This window comes from Thermothelomyces thermophilus, chromosome 1 (genome assembly GCF_000226095.1).
Source record: "Thermothelomyces thermophilus ATCC 42464 chromosome 1, complete sequence".
Classification (NCBI taxonomy): Eukaryota; Fungi; Ascomycota; class Sordariomycetes; order Sordariales; family Chaetomiaceae; genus Thermothelomyces; species Thermothelomyces thermophilus.
The window spans coordinates 1703140-1719648 of record NC_016472.1 but is presented as its reverse complement, the minus strand read 5'-3'; the positions used below and the strand labels follow the sequence as shown (position 1 = coordinate 1719648).

General features: G+C 55.5%; 5 protein-coding genes across 5 annotated transcripts; 2 read left to right on the top strand and 3 right to left on the bottom strand.

The window, feature by feature from the left end:
• The first annotated feature begins 996 nt into the window (after positions 1–996).
• Positions 997–2470, top strand: MYCTH_2294791 (uncharacterized protein). Its single transcript, XM_003658649.1, has 4 exons — positions 997–1224; positions 1317–1429; positions 1507–2000; positions 2077–2470. The coding sequence occupies exons 1-4, from the start codon at positions 1064–1066 to the stop codon at positions 2212–2214; spliced, it is 906 nt and encodes a 301-aa protein (XP_003658697.1). The 5' UTR covers positions 997–1063; the 3' UTR covers positions 2215–2470.
• A 509-nt stretch (positions 2471–2979) lies between these two features.
• MYCTH_2294789 (uncharacterized protein) lies at positions 2980–4636 on the bottom strand. The gene is made up of 2 exons (XM_003658648.1): positions 4396–4636; positions 2980–4332 (listed from the first exon to the last, which is right to left on the bottom strand). The coding sequence occupies exons 1-2, from the start codon at positions 4454–4456 to the stop codon at positions 3032–3034; spliced, it is 1362 nt and encodes a 453-aa protein (XP_003658696.1). The 5' UTR covers positions 4457–4636; the 3' UTR covers positions 2980–3031.
• Positions 4637–5364: 728 nt separating this feature from the next.
• On the top strand, positions 5365–8630 carry MYCTH_2294784 (uncharacterized protein). Its single transcript, XM_003658647.1, has 9 exons — positions 5365–5861; positions 5923–6012; positions 6077–6226; positions 6283–6395; positions 6450–6726; positions 6783–6921; positions 6975–7139; positions 7195–7829; positions 7904–8630. The coding sequence occupies exons 1-9, from the start codon at positions 5455–5457 to the stop codon at positions 8280–8282; spliced, it is 2355 nt and encodes a 784-aa protein (XP_003658695.1). The 5' UTR covers positions 5365–5454; the 3' UTR covers positions 8283–8630.
• An 89-nt stretch (positions 8631–8719) lies between these two features.
• Positions 8720–10809, bottom strand: MYCTH_2294783 (uncharacterized protein). Its single transcript, XM_003658646.1, has 2 exons — positions 10310–10809; positions 8720–10207 (listed from the first exon to the last, which is right to left on the bottom strand). The coding sequence occupies exons 1-2, from the start codon at positions 10457–10459 to the stop codon at positions 9056–9058; spliced, it is 1302 nt and encodes a 433-aa protein (XP_003658694.1). The 5' UTR covers positions 10460–10809; the 3' UTR covers positions 8720–9055.
• Positions 10810–12721, bottom strand: MYCTH_2294775 (uncharacterized protein). Its single transcript, XM_003658645.1, has 3 exons — positions 12668–12721; positions 11324–12456; positions 10810–10836 (listed from the first exon to the last, which is right to left on the bottom strand). Exon 2 carries the CDS (start codon positions 12277–12279, stop codon positions 11647–11649), a length of 633 nt encoding a protein of 210 aa, XP_003658693.1. The 5' UTR covers positions 12280–12456; positions 12668–12721; the 3' UTR covers positions 10810–10836; positions 11324–11646.
• Between the last annotated feature and the right edge of the window lie 3788 nt (positions 12722–16509).

The following is a 16509-nucleotide window of genomic DNA, read 5'->3' as shown; positions in this document are numbered from 1 at the left end:
GAATGGGAACTTATTGTTTAGTTAAGCAGCTGCCTGTGGACAGTAGGCTAATAAAATGGAGAACTGCATCGGCAGATCTCCCAAACCCCGCAAATTTCTATTTTGACTGAACCCGGTTCTCTGCCGTGGAGTGGCGGATGTGTCATTGTTCTACGGAGAATGATGCAGGCTTTGCCCATTTGGGCCGTTTCCACCAAAGTCCGAATGACACAAGAGAGGGAAGTACCTGACTCACTGCTGCTAGCAAAGGAAGCTCAGACAGGTCAAGGTCAGGCAGGTGCGTTCTGTACCTTACAGGTAGGTGAATGTCTCGTGCTACATAAACGTTCCAGTCATGTTCGGTTAATGTTGAGGAAAAAAGGTCCCCGCGCGGTGGAAGGGGACTCGGATGCTCCGTCCGCACGCCATTCTAGAGTTGGGATGGAGTCCAGCTGATACACACGGCCCTTCTTCACTGCGATGTAAGGATGAGCTTCGGAGGTTTGCATCGGAGGATCCACAGCTGAGTTGCCAAGTATTTCTGCTAGCCGCTACGTCACTCCTTGAGCAACAAAGCACTGCTCGATACGGTACCGGCTAGCGAAGCTACTGCCCCACCCACCCACGGCAATCGCCCTGATGAGGCAACACATGTGGGTTTGCCGTTGGTTAAGGACACAGTTGTAGATACCACCGTCGGTCTGAGCTTCACCAATCCTCAAATTTCTGAACAATCCGACCCGCCATCTCTCTTTTCTCTTCCCCGCCGCTTGCGAACCGAACTTGCGGGGGAAATCCTCAACTTCTTCGTCCAGCTTGCCGAGCTTGTCTGGGGCCCGTTGCTCCCACACTCTTCTCTTCCTCTCCTTGTTTGAGCCAGCTCGTCGCGGCCGCGGTTTCGGAATCCCTGGACCCGGCCAAACCCCTCGGCCTCCCAGTGTTCTTCTCCTCTGGCCTTCCGCTTCCTCTTTTCCCTGCCTCTTGCCATTTTTAGGGTCAATTGCGCCATCGGGACTGCCATCTCTTCATTGCCCTCCCCGTCAATTCGTCCATCCGATTCCCACAATCGCCGACAGCAGCAGCAATGGCGCAGATGCGAGGACCGGGTAGCTACGGCATCGCCGCGCCGAGTCCATTCGGCGGGCCGACCGACGACAAGTCAGCGCAGAGCCCGCTCGAGGCGATCCGCGAGCAGACGAGCAAGATCGAGGACCTGATGGACACCGTGAGCGAGCCGATCAAGCCGTGCGTATCATCCCGGGAGCTGCTCCCCTTCCCCCCCTTACAACCGTCTCCCGGTTCTGCCGGCCGAACGCTAACATTGGGGTCGCTTCCAGCTACTTGCCCGCCATCGGCCGCTTCCTGATCGTTGTGACCTTCATCGAAGACGCCATCAGAATAATAACACAATGGACTGACCAGCTGCTCTATCTGCACGACTACCGCCACAGTATGCCCCTGACCCGCAGACTGCCCCCCTCTCAACACGAGCCAGCTGTCCTAACATGTTCCGCCCTCGCTGTCCAGTCCCCTCCGGCCTGACGCACCTGTTCCTCATCCTCAACGTGATCGCCATGGTGACGTGCTCGACCCTGGTCATCATTCGCAAGCACTCCGAGTACGCCGTGGGCGGGCTGATCGCCGTCGTCATCACGCAGGCGCTCGGCTACGGCCTCATCTTCGATCTCAACTTCTTCCTGCGCAACCTCTCCGTCATGGGCGGCCTCCTGATGGTGCTCTCCGACTCGTGGGTGCGCAAGACCAAGGCCTTCGCCGGCCTGCCCCAGCTCGAGGAGAAGGACCGCAAGATGTACTTCCAGCTCGCCGGCCGCGTCCTGCTCATCTTCCTGTTCATCGGCTTTGTCTTCAGCGGCCAGTGGTCCATCTGGCGCGTCCTGGTCTCGCTTGTCGGTCTGGTGGCCTGCGTCATGGTGGTCGTCGGGTTCAAGGCCAAGTTCAGTGCCACCCTGTTGGTCGTCATTCTGAGCGTCTTCAACGTACTGGTCAACAACTTCTGGACGGTGAGTGTGCTTCCCCGGAGAGAGGAACCCGATTACCGTCATAGGGTGCGCTGATTGACTTTTATTTCTCCCATAGCTTCATGAGCATCACCCGCACAAGGACTTTGCCAAGTACGACTTCTTCCAGATCCTCTCCATCGTCGGCGGTCTCCTCCTCCTCGTCAACAGCGGCCCTGGCCAGTTCAGCATCGACGAGAAGAAGAAGGTTTACTAAGCATCTCGCACGGACAAACTGGTCGCTGGTTTGACCGAATTGCCATACGCCAAACGCAAGAGACGAAATATGCAACTGGTTCTCGGACAAACGCTTTGGGGCGACTCGGGATCCGGGCAAGAGTGGACTGAAGTTGTGGAAAAGGGTTTCATTGGTCGGAACTATCATCCCATCACTTCAGGGTGTGTGACCCATGTTTTTGATGTAGAAAGCAAACAGCGCCAATAAGTAACGGGAACTTGGGGTCATGGAGTTTTGAACGGTGTTTCTTGGTGTCTCGCTTTGAGTTTGGCATACATATATATGTTTGTGATGTATCCCATTCAGGTCCGAGAAAAACACTTCAGACACAGCAACAGATGTCCCTCGTCCGTACCATGGCCTCTCCTAATGTTGTATAGTACACTATTTCGACCGAGTACCGTGATAGTTGAGAGTTATCCCGGATACTAAAAGTCCTCAAGCCGGCGTTAATTGATTGTTGCTTTCCGAGCGAAGGGTTCTCCTGGTGACCTACCACAACCGATAAAGCCGCGAGGTGACACAGCGCGGCATGGCGGCCTGCAGGTCTTGGACGATCCACATAATCGTACATTACGCCTCTACCTCCTGATGTGCGCTCCCATTGTTTGGTATTCCGGTCCAGGCTGTTGCGGGCAGCCGTATCTAGCGGTCCGGAAGATGCTGCTTCTCTCTGGCTGTGTCCGACACCCGCTCAGGAGCAGCCCGGAGGGCGATAAAAGGGCGCGAGTTGTTCCCCCCCACCCCCCCCCCCCGGGGTTGTCTTGATCCACTCCCACATTGCAGACAATCTTGCTCAAGGAATAACCAGTTCATCCATCGACCGTTTGGCGATATCGATGATTCGCAGGCAGGTCGGCTTCTCGGTCTCTGACGAGAGCGCAACGTAGCCAACGCCGCATTGGTTTTTCTTCAAGACGCCTGCCTCTACCAGTGCGTCGAGCTGCTCATGCCGCCGGCGGGACCGCTCCTCTAGCATGGCGATGATATCCTTTAACCCCGGCTGTTGGGCGCCTTCCCCCCCGGCCCCCGGCGTACAGTCGTTGATGCCGTATACGTCTAACTTGAGCAGGGAGCGCACTGTTAGGCGCCAGAGAAGCGGATCTAGCATGACACCTTCGAGACGCCCCCGTACGTTGCACTTGGATGAGTCCATCTTGGCCATCCATCCCCACAACCCTCCGTAACTGCTCAGCATGAAGCGGATCTGGCGCCCTTCACGGTCCGCCGCCGCCGCCTCGGCGTCGATCATGGTCAGAATGCGCATATACGCGTTGGAAAGGGAGGGCAGCAGCGCGCCAAGCATCATGATACTCTGGAAAGCTTGTATTGAAGATTTAGCGTGCGGGTCAATGGGCGGATCGCCGCATACGGGGCAGAGGACGGTATCGTGAGCTGCTTTTGCTGCGGTACGGGCGACTCGCATGGCTGCGGGCACGTCCTTGGGGAGGGTGCGGAGGGAGTCAAGGGCAAGGTAGAGCGACGAGAGACAGCTACACGATATGTCGCGATCCGGCTCAGAAGGTGAGGCGTGGCTGCTCGGTGAGGTGGCGGATGGTGGGGACAGACTGGGGAGACTCTCGAGATCTCCACAGAGCATCTGCGCAACTTCCTCGGCCGTGATTTCCGGCGCTGGTTGGGGGGTTGGTCCGGGAGGTGGCTCGTCAAAATTGATATCGCCTAGGTTGCCGCTCATGGGCCAGAAGACACCGGGGGGGCGGGCAGTCTCAGCTTGTTTCACAAAGGAATCTGTCCCTGAATCCAAGCTATTTTGTGCTGGTCGGGGCGGGAACTGGGTGTTGGGATCGACTATCTCGAGAAAGTTCATGTCCTTGTTGCTCATGTCGAGGAAGGAGAGGTCCAAGTCCATGCCGATGGCTCCATCGAACTGAAAGTCTGGAACGACGAAGGGATGTACACTCTCTGGTGGTGCTTCGGTCGTCTTCGCAGCTGTGGTCGGCGGCGCGGCCACCTCAGTTGGACGATGTTTCCTTGGCCGGCCCATGCGCTTCTGGGGCGAGTATACACACTTGATGCCCTCGCGTTTGCACCGAGCACATCCATCGATCTCTTTGGAACACGCGAGCTTCCTACCTCCTGGGAACGCGGGCGTTAGGTGTTTTCGTATGTCACTAAACAGGGGGTTATTGCGATGCTTACGACATTCGTCGCATGCCCGGCGTTTGGGCTGCTCCGACGTTTGCCTCTCAGCCGCGTCCATCTTGTTTGCGGACGGAGGGGCTCGTCCACAATGAGAGAAGAGGATGTCGGTAATCGCTTCTTTCGTTTACGTTTTCCTGTATTATTGATATGAAGAAGATATGGTATCAAGATGTGGATTATGCCAGTCCTTGAGAAGCGTGCTGATACTTGGAGAACGATGTCGATGGGATGGTCTAACTAGATGGGACAATGGATTAGTCAAGAGGGAGGGCGGAGGATGGGCCGTTCGGGGTCAAGTGGGGATTACGTGTGTCAAAGATGGTTATGGAATAATACGTACCAAGTATTTGGATACAGAAGCATTGGCGGTAGAATCCCTGCACCAGTGGGGAAGCGTCAGCACTTCTCGCCTAAGACGCCAAGAAACAGGAGGACAATATAGCACACTTGGTGAATTGAAACATTGCACTGTTGTAAATTATACAACTTGTTTATTGTTGCTGACTTTCGATTCATCTATAGGAGGTTTCGCAGAGCATATGGCTTTCGTGTGTATCAGTATAAGATCGAATTGCAGATGAAAGTTACGAAAAATTACTAGCGTGTCCATCAAGGTACATGCTCATCCTTATCCCAACTCTCACGGCCAAAGATGTAACCGCGTTAAAAGTTCTCTGCTAAGAGGCCTGCTCAATATTCAACTGAGAGGTGTTCATTACACCTCCAAGTCGTGAGATGTTTTTGTCAAGCTGCAAAAGTCAGGTAGGGTTTTTTTACGCTAGGCACTTGTATACACTACTCCGTACGGAATACTACGAGAGCATCCAAACCATGCAAGGTGGGGTATCTCTCGCGATTTAGCACGATTACCGAAAGCAGTTTAGTGCCACCGTTTGTTTTATCGAGACATTATCTATGCGGGCGGTGACACAAGCTGCCCGCCAAAAAGTGATTAGAAGCGGCAGAAAAAAAAAGTGTCCCATGATTGGGCCTAGCAACTTTCGATTGACTTTCCGGATCACTTGCAGACACATGATATAATACGCAGGCTATACAATGGGGTCAAAAGCTGCAGATAAGAAGCGCAAGTCGAGGGAGTCGGACTCCGAGTCCGATGATGGGCTCGGAAATGGCCTCTTCGACGGTGTCTTGTCGCAAAGCGAGGATGAAGAAGAGTACATCCCATCCGATGACGACGGCGATGAGGACGAGGATGACGAAAGCGGGAGCGAGGACTCTGATGCTAGTGAGGACGGCGAGGAAGACGACTTACTGAGCGATGACATTCCTTCCGATGTCGACGGCGACGGGGAGATGGACAAGCTGGCCAAGCAGCAGGGCGAGCTCGAGATTACGGAACCTGGCGTTGACCCGAAACCAAAACAGGAGGAGGAGGAGGAAGGAGAGGAAAGGAACTACAGGATTGAAAAGGATGCCAATGGAGGGGTGCGATATGTCTACGAGTACGTTGCTCACTTGCGTCGTGTCTGTCTTCCCAGCTCGATGCTGACTCAATCTCGACAGCGAAATCGACCCCGTGTACGATTCGGACGACACGGATGCAAAGGAACCGGTCAACACGATAGGAAACATTCCCCTAAGTTTCTACGATAGGTGAGAATACCCGACAGCACACGGGCAACCAAGGAGCCACGAGAACTAAGCCGTTATCATGTAGCTACCCCCACATTGGCTACGACATTAACGGCAAGAAGATCATGCGACCAGCGACTGGCGATGCGCTACAGAGTCTTCTCGACAGTATCGAAGTACCGAAGGGGTGGACAGGTTTGACGGACCTGGATACTGGCAATCCGCTCAACCTCACGTACGTTATCCCGAGGTCCACAATGCTCGCCGGAGCCGTTCTGACGAGCACGACAGTGATGAAGAGCTGGAGCTTGTTCGCCGGGTCCAGATGGGTCTCCTCCCGGAGGATCTTGAGGACCCATACCCCGATACTGTGGAGTATTTCACTTCCATCGAGGAGAAGATGCGTCAGTACATCAACATGATCCCTTCCGGTGACATCCTGAATTGACTGTGAATAGCTCTTAGCGCTGCTCCCGAGCCCAAGCGGCGTTTCATCCCTTCGAAGAACGAAGCCAAGCAGATCATGAAGTTGGTCCGCGCGATTCGCGAAGGCAGAATCCTTCCATATAAACCGCCCGAGGAGCGCGAGCGGGAAGAGGAGGAGCAGGAGGAGGTACACTTCGATCTCTGGCAAAACGAGGAACCCCGGCCACCTAATCCGATGCACATTCCCGCCCCTAAACTACCGCCCCCCGGTTACGACTTGAGCTACAATCCACCAGAAGAATACCTGCCGTATGTGTACTCTCATCCATGTCCTGCACAGCCGAAGCCATTGACGCCTATTCCAGGTCCAAGGAGGAGCGTGAGGAGTGGGAAAAGGCAGACCCAGAAGACCGAGAAAAGGACTACCTCCCGCAAAAGTACACTGCCTTACGCAAAGTGCCTGCATGGGACAACTTCGTTAAGGAACGGTTCGAGCGGTGCATGGTACGTCGGTCCGTCAAGTGCCGAGCTTTTAACAGAGCTGACGTCGGATATAGGATCTATATCTGGCCCCCCGTGTTCGCAAAAACAGGCTCAACATCGACCCCAACTCGCTTCTTCCTAAGCTGCCCTCTCCCTCCGAGCTGAAGCCGTTCCCCACCGTCGTCCAAACCATCTTCCGCGGTCACGAGGGTAGGGTACGAAGCGTTTCGATTGATCCGGTAAGTTCTCCTCCTGGTCTGGATAATTCAAATTGGCGATGCTAACAGCAAGCAGAGTGGCGTTGCGCTGGCAACTGGAGGTGATGACGGGACGGTCCGGGTCTGGGAATTGCTCACAGGGCGGCAAGTATGGTCTGTCAAGCTCAGTAGCGACGAACCGGTCAACACGGTCCGATGGAGGCCGACCAAAGACGCCTTCATCTTGGCCGCGGCCGCGGGGGAGGACATCTTCCTGATGGTCCCGACGCACGCCAGCGTCACTCCTGCTCTCGACCAAGCCAGCAGAGACATATTGGCGGCCGGCTTTGGCTATGCCACAAACGGACAGCAGCAGGCTCTCCCGGTTGGCAAGGAGCCGCCCGCGAAATGGGCCCGACCCGGCACCAAGCTGGAGGATGAGGGCGTCCTGATCAGAATCACCGTGAGGTCAACAGTCAAGGTCATCAGCTGGCACAGGAGAGGCGACCATTTCGCTACCGTCTCGCCTGCCGGACAGCGGAGCTCAGTGGCCATCCACACGCTCTCAAAACACCTCACGCAAATACCCTTCCGGAAGCTCTCGGGCCTCGCGCAGACGGCCGCTTTCCACCCTCTCAGGCCGCTGTTCTTCGTGGCCACACAGAGGACAATTCGATGCTACGACCTCCAGAAGCTCGAGTTGGTCAAGGTCGTCCAGCCCGGAGCCAAGTGGTAAGTTCTTTTTTTTTTCCCTTTTTCCTTCCCTTCCGAGCCGTAGAGTTTGTTTGCTGACTGACTCCGTTCAGGATCTCGTCATTCGACATCCATTCTGGCGGCGATAATTTGATCGTGGGCAGTTACGACAAGCGTCTCCTCTGGCACGATCTGGACCTGTCCAACAGGCCGTACAAGACGATGAGGTTCCACAGCGAGGCCATCCGGCAGGTCCGGTACCACAAGGGCGGACTTCCGCTCTTCGCCGATGCCAGTGACGACGGCTCGCTGCAGATCTTCCACGGCAAGGTTCCGAACGACCAGTTGGAGAACCCCACCATTGTTCCGGTCAAGATGCTCAAAGGACACAAGGTTGTCAACAAGCTCGGTGTGCTGGACATTGATTGGCACCCGCGCGAGCCGTGGTGCGTCAGCGCCGGTGCTGACGGGACAGCTCGGCTGTGGATGTGAGAGGGGGAATTGGGAAGGCCTCGGATTGGTGTTTGGACAGGATCAGGAGAAGCATCGTTTGTATCTTAGGTTTCCTCCCCCCCCCTCTTTTTCTTCAAGAGGGTGTGTTGGAAATACCGTGGGCATCAGAACGGTGGATACCAAAATATGCAGCAGTTGTTCGCTCTGGTCGTTGGGAGAGAAGCAAGGGCCTTTTGTAGATTTGGCGCCCAATCTGTCGCTTGTTTTGTGTTGTGTGTATCTATGCCTCTCCGGTCCCTGAGCCAATGTGGTTGTTCCGGCTCTTTCCGGAAGGAGGGCTTCAAAACATGACAGGCCCGCTTGATGTGCATATCGAAACCATCGTCGTGCCTCATTCGGCGTTCGGATCATTCCTGCGCCTCACGGCTTACATGCCGAGACATATTTTTTCCGCAAGGGTCGGTTTGATGACGTGTAATCAGTCCGATTATGTTATATATTATCGAAGGTAGGATAGGTATTATTGTTTAAGAAAAAGAAAACTGACTCTCGGGGGGGGGGGGGGACCCAGAGCCTATAATCATCTACGATAAGCCATCTCCACGTTCCAATGTTTATTTCGGTTTTTTTTTTCTTTGATTGTTTCTTTCTCCCGCGCTCCCTTCCTTTTCCGCTGTAGCTTCCTCAAACTCAACCCTGCCCTCTCTCTCTCCCCTTCCCTTCCCCTCCCCTCCCCTCCCCTCTCTCATTCCCCATCCCACAAACGAAACAAAGCAAGCTAAGCAGCCTTTTTTTTTTATTTTATTTTTTTCTTAAACCATGGAGTACACGCCGCCGGCGAAGCGGACAAACAGGTCGAGGTCGACGGCGTCGGCCATGGCCTTGTATCCGGCAGGGTTCAGGTGCAGGTAGTCGCCGCTGTCGTACTCGGTGCGCAGCATGGTGGCGTTCTTGGGGTCGCGCACGGCGCGGTCAAAGTCGACGACGGCGTCGAAGCGGCCGCTGGTGCGGATCCAGCGGTTGACGCGCTGGCGCTGGGCCTCGCGCACGGGGTCGCTGTAGGGCTGGCCGGGCCCGCACATGGGGGTGATGGTGGCGCCGAAGACGGGGATGCCGGCGCCGTGCAGGCGCGTGATCATCTGGTCGTAGGCGGCGATGAGGCGGTCGCCGACGGCGGCCTGGCTGACCGGGTCCGGGGCTGCGGTGCCGAGGTCGTTGACGCCCTCGTAGACGAGGGCGTAGCGCACGCCCGAGCGGGCCAGCACGTCGCGCTCGATGCGGCCGAAGGCGTTGGGGCCGAGCGAGTCGGCCAGGACGCGGTTGCCTCCCGCCGCCATGTTGGCGACCGAGAGCGGGCGCAGGAGCGGCTTCTTCCCGCCCGCCGCCCGCAGCCGGCGCACCAGCTGGTCCGGCCAGCGGTCGTTGCCGTTGGTCGTGGAGCCCCGCCCGTCGGTGATGGAGTCGCCCACGATGGCGAGCGAGCCGTGGGTGGCCGGCAGCCAGGCCTGCAGGGCCGAGACCAGGAACCACTTGTCGATGCGCTGCGTCGTCGGCGTGGTCACGTCGGCCGCCGAGACGAGGTCGCCCTGGGTCAGCCAGCTGGTAGTGCGGCTGCCCGGGTGGCCGGTGATGGCGAAGCCGGCCTGGCCCGAGGCCAGGTAGACGGACACGGTGACGCTGGTCTGCGCCTTGACGGGGAAGTGGATCGGGTCCGAGACGACCAGGGCGCCGTTGGGGACGGCGAAGGAGCGCGAGCCCGAGAAGGTGAGGTACTGGAGGGTGCCCGGGCGGATCGCCGGCGACCCGGCGGTGCCGTTGGCAGGCAGCGCGATGGTGGCCGCCGTGATGGGCAGGTCGGAGCCGCCAAAGGCGTTGCTGAGCTGGAGCCGGATCGTCGACGCGTCTTGGGTCACGTAGACGGTCGTGCGGATCGTCGTGTTCTGGAACACGCCATCGGTGCCGTTCTAGGCAGGGTCAGCATATTAAGGGGATCCCGTCTGGCCGCCCTGGGTGAACAAAAACAAGGTGAGAATGACAGGGGGAGGTCGCAAGCGGGTGGTACTGACATAAGGGGGATTGGGCAGGTTGTACGGTTCTACTTCCTGGGGCATTGAAGCCCAGATGTCGACCCAGTGGTTTCGACATGACGCGACCGCGATGCAGCTTGCGCCCAGCGCGAGGCTGAGAAGCCGGCGGAGGCCGAAGGTGTTGGACATGCTGACGACAGAGCAAGATCGCGAACGCTGCTGTCGGTCGGAAGTTCCTCCCTCAGTTCGGCCCTACCGCGAGCAGCGGGCCAAGGCGTATTTATACCCAGCCCTTGAAGAAGCACATTAGCATGTGCCAAGTAGGTAGGAACCCGCTGCAACCGTTGTAGCTCATGGCGCTGGTGTTGTCGATCGGAGGCTGGAAACGCGGGACGAAGAAGCTCGTGGTGTTAATCAGGCTAAATAGGGTCCCGCCGGGCGGTTCCATCGCTTCGTCTTCTACCAGGACAATTTGGCGCATGGTGGACTCGGAAACACGGGACTGGTATCTCCAAACAGTCTTAGCTGATGGAGAAACCTGGAGTTCTGCCCATTTCCAATGCAACCTCATCCTCTTTTCCCCATTCCCCCGCACCCGACGTCCGGGAATGCGGAGGGTGGAGATTTGGAGAAAGAGTCAATCAATGATCCATGGTCATGCAGGTCCCACGGAAGCTTTCCAGGGGACGAAAGCGGGTGGTAAGATCAGGGTAGCGTTCTTGGTGTGCAGGGACGTGAAGCGAAAAAGACAAGATCCAAGCTTGGGAGACCGACCCGAGATATTCCACCAATCGCTTGCTACCCGAATCGGAGACGTAGACGAAACCAATCAAAAAAAAAAAAAAAAAAAAAGTTGATAAGAATTCACTATCGAAGCATATCAAGAACCCTTCAACGGAAGAGAAAGCGACTATACCGGGTACGCAAGCCGAACATAACATGCAAAGAACACGAAAAGAACCGGTGTGATGTGGTTGGGGGGCGTTGGGAAGGGGCAAAGTGGCTATGAGGTGACTGAAGGGGTAAAAGAAAAGCATCCAAGGTGAGACCAACCCACGAAAGAGGAAAACTCTGACCGACTCGTGTACCTCATCAGACATTAGGACCGGACCGGACCTCTCCACCAGAGAGACCTGACAACCGCATCTCGTCAGACCTGCTGGCCACTGTCACTCATGGACGTCCCCGATCCAGCTCTCCTGGCCAAGGACCCACACCCTTCGAGCAACCTTCAAGACGACGACACTGCCCCACGCCGGCCACACTGGCTGGCCATCGGAGACTCAGTCCCCTTCCTGCTGCCGAAGGGGCTTCTGCCGTCGTCGAGCCCCGATCATCGATCCTCTCCAACCCGCCCAGGACTCCCTTCCACTCCCTCAGTAGAAGCCGCCGTCGCTGCTCGCGACCGACGCCCGCCTCGTCGCCATCACCGGCGGCATCGGCATGTCGGTCGACCACATCCCCGCCCCGGCCACGTCCTCGTCGGTCTTGGAGGGCGGCACCACCATTACCCAGTCACCCCCCTGACTGATGTTGCTTCCCGAGACGGAGCGCTCGCCGCCGGGTCCGCCGCCGGCAGTCAGGGCGGTCAGGAGGCTGTGCTCCAGGCTCGACGACATCGTATCGTTGTTGCTGTTGTTATTGTCATCGTTGCCCCCTGTTTGGAAGCGGGAGCCGATGCCGGCGCTGATGGCCCATTGTTTTATGTTGCCCGTGTAGAGCTGCCCTAGCTCGCGTTGGTGCAGGTCCATGTTGGAGCTGGTCAGCGGCGTGTGCGTACGAATGGGCTCGGAAGGGAGCGGGGCGACGGCGGGTGCGAGGGGAGCGGGGAGGCCGGTGAGCGTGGCGGTGTCGTCGGTGCCGGGGGTCTCGGTGGAAGAGTTGGAAGGGGCTTTGTGATCGGGGCGGTAGCCGGCGATGGTGTCGGTGCGATTGGCGCCGTTGAGGTCTGCCTCGAGCTGGGCCAGTGCGCCGTCAGCGGAGGCGTTGGCAACTTGAACGGAGGACATGTTGTTGGGGTTGAACTGAGGCGACCTCCCCTTGGTGAAGGATCCGGTTTCAAAGGAGGGAATCATTTCCCAGCCGCTGCTCGCGGTTGACCGACGGGAGGGAGTACGCATTTTGCTGAAGATGGCGGGAGCGGGAGGATGGGTGCGTGTGCGTGTGCGTTTCGGGACGTTTGACCTCTATCTAATGTGTTACGGCTTAGCAAACCTTGCGGAGCGGATTGCTTCACCCCAACCCAAGGAGCGGGCAGAACGAGGAAGAGGTGAGTGGGTGCTCAAGGTCTTGAGCTCCAAAGGCTGACTGGGGATAGTGCAGTCAAGGATAGTGGGCTCCGAGTCTCTGAAGAGCGACCGGGACGAGCTTAGGATGCGCGGGATGCCGGGGGCTTACGCTTCTGTCGGGCGAGAGAAGGGTTTCTTTGGACTAGGAAACTACCTGTCGAGCTGGCCCGAGAAAAAAATACCTAACCGATGAGAATGGATTTCCCGAATGGCGGGGATTTGGGGCCTGAATCGGGGAGGAGTGACTTGCCTAAATACCCGCCGGCGACGCGGGACTGCTTTGCATGGCGGCTCTCGAACAGCAAGGGCCGATGGCAGTGTTGATATATGCCATGACAAACCCAACCTTGGGACGAAAACTTTTACACACAGATGATCTGCTTCTGTTTAGACCGCTTTCGGAGTGCTCACATAACGGTCTAGGGTGGCTTGTGAGGGCAGAGACCAAGGTAGGGAACCCGATTGGAAATGGGGAACCCGATGGGAAATGACGGTGAGTTTCAAACTGGAAATGTCCATCACCTGCTGCTTGGCTGGCCGGCGTTGACCGAGGCCTCCGATTGTCGGCTGGTTGAAAGCTGTCAGGTACTCCTGGGGCTCATCCGCCGCGAACCTTACCCTGTGACTGGTTGGCTTCTTGCCGAGTTTAGGCTCGCAAGCCAAGATGCGCGCCTCACTTTTCCGAGCTCTTTCACACACGGTGTGCGCTTACTCCATGTGAGCTCGTGGGGGGACGCCTTCCTCGCGCCCGATTCACCCGGGCATGCTACAAATGCGGCTTCCCCAAACTGACGTTGGACCTGGGCTGCCGTCAAGCTTATCGTTGGTATGGTTGATTTCAGGCATTTCTTTCCGAAAAACTGTCTGGCTGGCTGGTGCCAGTACGTAATCATGCCTGCAGTGTACTACCATCCATATATCTAATGCCGGCGCTGGCCGCGCGTGGGGGGAGACTCTGACGGGATGGTACTGTATGTATGTACATACATACATACAGATTGCACTAGCGATTATGGCAGAAGGGACATACGGTGCCTCGCAGCTCTAAGCGAACTCCTTGCATTCAGTCTTAGTCGCCTCAAAATCTTGGGCTCCTGGGGTTACACCAGCAGGTGCCGAGTCTAACGATTTTACGTACGAGATTGGCTTTTCCTCCTACACTAGGTTTGGATGGACCGAGATGAATTGAGCCATGTATGTACATCGGTTCCTACATACGAAGTGAGGAACAGTCTGTGAGTTTGTGTATGTTCCGTGTAGTGTATGCACTCGCCACCAAGGAAGTAAACCAAATTGACAGCTCCACACAAATGCTGCCCCCTGCAAGCCAGCCCAGCAGGGGCAGAGAGGGGATGACAACCATGCACGCATGGATGGGACGAGATCCTTAGCGGCGACACTAGTGTGGCTCCCCCGCGCCTCAGCCGCTAAACGCAGTGAATCCAAGTCTGGTTCACCAACCGTGCCTTTTCCGGCCGAGGCCGTCAAGGCACCGCTTGGTAGGTATCTACCTATGTATCTACACAAGTGAAATGTGAAAAAAGAAAACAAAATATGAAATCAGAGTTATTCATCTCAACCGCTGCAAAAGCCACTGCGAACGAACTACACATGAACATAGAGTGCATCTATACAGAACACCGAGGTCCTGGCTCGGCAGAGGGCATACTATACAGTACATACCAGGTAGGTAAGGTACAGTACATACATACATCCATTAGGTTGTATGTACGGATTACAGTAATCCGTACACTAATGTAGTGTACACTATGGGGCGCTCCGTACTCCGTATGCATGGTTCAGATGGGATTGCCGATCCTGAGCTCGAACCGACAAGCCAGCCTCCGACGACGCTCAGACGGGAATGGGGGAAGCTTCTTAGAATGTTCGATGCTCCACGGACCCACGGACCGAGCAAGGCATTGCCGATCTCATTGATCGCCAACAAGGGTGCTGCTCTGTCTCATCTACACTACGGAGTACACTACATACTCTACACACAGCACCCATGCACTAGTGTACGTATATTAGTAGATCACTCCATTTCCCGTACACTGCTAGTATACACTCCGACACTACACTACGCAGTATACACGTCCATTGTAGCTTACTAGTAAGGCACGCAGGTCACGAGGAACTAGAAAGCAACCACGACCTACAACTGGCTGCCCGTCTTCGGCGCATTGCAGGACCGGTCACAGTAATGCAGGGTGCAGCACCCAGGGTCGTTCTCTAGTGTAGAGCAACATGCCGCTTCACTCCACCTCATTTTAATATTTCGCCACCTGCACCGCAACCAGGCAGTTAGTTGCATTCCATTCTCAAACCAATCTTGACTCCGCAGTTAGTACGGACTAATTGGTGCGCGAACCGTTTGTGGCACTCGTCTTTGAGACGCGGCGGCCTACACTACACTACTAGGAGGAAAAATGCATCCTGGTATTGGCGAACAACTGCAGCACCCCACAACGCAAGAAATGACTTGGCCGGCCCCGGAATCGACGTGCTACACGGCAGTTTCCTGACGGAGAGGCCGAACCCCTGGCACACCGCCGCTTTGACACGCTGCAATGCACGGAATCGAGACTAGGCGCGCCCACCTATTAACTATACGGATTACACTAATGAATTTACTATGTAGTGGACTGTTCTCATCCAGGGCGCATGTGGGCGTCGCATCATCGTCATCACCATCCCAAACGTCCACCACACCGTAATCCAATCCCTTCCATGTCATGAGCACTACATACATAAGGTACGTTCGTGCACGTACGGGATGGGTGGGGGGTTGGCAAATCGGAGGCAGACCCTTTCTACCTTCACGATTGCGGAGACGGTGTGGGGAACCTTCCTCCAGCCGTCGATCCCTGAGGGGTGAAACACGGGAAGATCTTCCTATACTCCGTACTACACTACACTACACTTCTATGTTACATACATGAAGAATACGGTTGTAAGCAACCCGTACGCTAGTGTACGTGACGTACACATAACGAACGTATCTAAGCTTCATATATCATAGTATGTGTCACACAGAGACACACACACAGAACAAGCATCGCATGCGTGATATCCCGTGTTCCAAACCCTGGCAGTTGCTGTCACGCCCCGCAAGCGCAAATACCGTGTATGTATGTAATCCGTAACACAGAAAATGCATCCCATCACTGCGCGCCCCACACGGCAGTCCACACCGCCCGCTATCCCGTCCGCAGCCTGATCGTCTTCCTTGCATGCACCAAACGAGTAAGACGGAATAGCATAGACAGGTCGCCTGGCCCTAACGTCACTTGCAGGGGCAAACCGGGGTAAAGTCAGAAAATCACGCTTCTTGAAAGCCACATACATACATTATTATTATTATTCCTACGCCGTTATACTAATAAGCATGCCAGAGCCTCTCTAGTTATATACAAAGGAAACCGTACCTAATAGGCCGGATAAAAACCTCTGTCCCTCCTTTAACGCCTAATCCAGAATACTAATATACTACAAAGAAAAGGAGAAGTAGCTAGAATAGTTCTAAAGAGGCCTTCCTTCCTAGTCTAGCCTTCTTGTAAGGTGGTATTCTAGGAGCCTCCCTAGGTCTATTAGCTACTATAGAACCCTCCTTGCTAAACGATGGTTATAGGCCCTTATACCTTATAAAACGAGGTCTAGGTCCCTTTATAACCGTATTTCCTAGGATTCCTATATCTGGCTTCTTGGTAGGTTTAGGTACTATATAACTAGGTGCTTTACAATTTCCCTCCCCTAGTTATAGGTATAATAGGGGGTATTAACCCCTAGGACTTAAACCCTAAAAAGAAAATTATAGAGGCTAATAGCCCCTATATAGGCCTATACTAGTAGGGAGCTCTAGGCCTTTATTAGGCCCTAGTACCTTTATAGGCCTTCCCTTATAAAAATTAGGTATAGGGGGTCCTTGTCTAATACGTATTATATTCTCTT

Bases quoted from the DNA above. Each gene is read 5' to 3' on its own strand.
- MYCTH_2294791 (XM_003658649.1), top strand. From the start codon at position 1,064: ATGGCGCAGATGCGAGGACCGGGTAGCTACGGCATCGCCGCGCCGAGT. The intron at 1,225-1,316 runs GTGCGTATCATC...GGTCGCTTCCAG, and splicing joins GTGAGCGAGCCGATCAAGCC to CTACTTGCCCGCCATCGGCC. The intron at 1,430-1,506 runs GTATGCCCCTGA...CTCGCTGTCCAG, and splicing joins TCTGCACGACTACCGCCACA to TCCCCTCCGGCCTGACGCAC.
- MYCTH_2294789 (XM_003658648.1), bottom strand. From the start codon at position 4,456: ATGGACGCGGCTGAGAGGCAAACGTCGGAGCAGCCCAAACGCCGGGCA. The intron at 4,333-4,395 runs GTAAGCATCGCA...CCGCGTTCCCAG, and splicing joins CCGGGCATGCGACGAATGTC to GAGGTAGGAAGCTCGCGTGT.
- MYCTH_2294784 (XM_003658647.1), top strand. From the start codon at position 5,455: ATGGGGTCAAAAGCTGCAGATAAGAAGCGCAAGTCGAGGGAGTCGGAC. The intron at 5,862-5,922 runs GTACGTTGCTCA...CAATCTCGACAG, and splicing joins GGGGTGCGATATGTCTACGA to CGAAATCGACCCCGTGTACG. The intron at 7,140-7,194 runs GTAAGTTCTCCT...AACAGCAAGCAG, and splicing joins GAAGCGTTTCGATTGATCCG to AGTGGCGTTGCGCTGGCAAC.
- MYCTH_2294783 (XM_003658646.1), bottom strand. From the start codon at position 10,459: ATGTCCAACACCTTCGGCCTCCGCCGGCTTCTCAGCCTCGCGCTGGGC. The intron at 10,208-10,309 runs GTCAGTACCACC...GACCCTGCCTAG, and splicing joins ACCTGCCCAATCCCCCTTAT to AACGGCACCGATGGCGTGTT.
- MYCTH_2294775 (XM_003658645.1), bottom strand. From the start codon at position 12,279: ATGTCCTCCGTTCAAGTTGCCAACGCCTCCGCTGACGGCGCACTGGCC.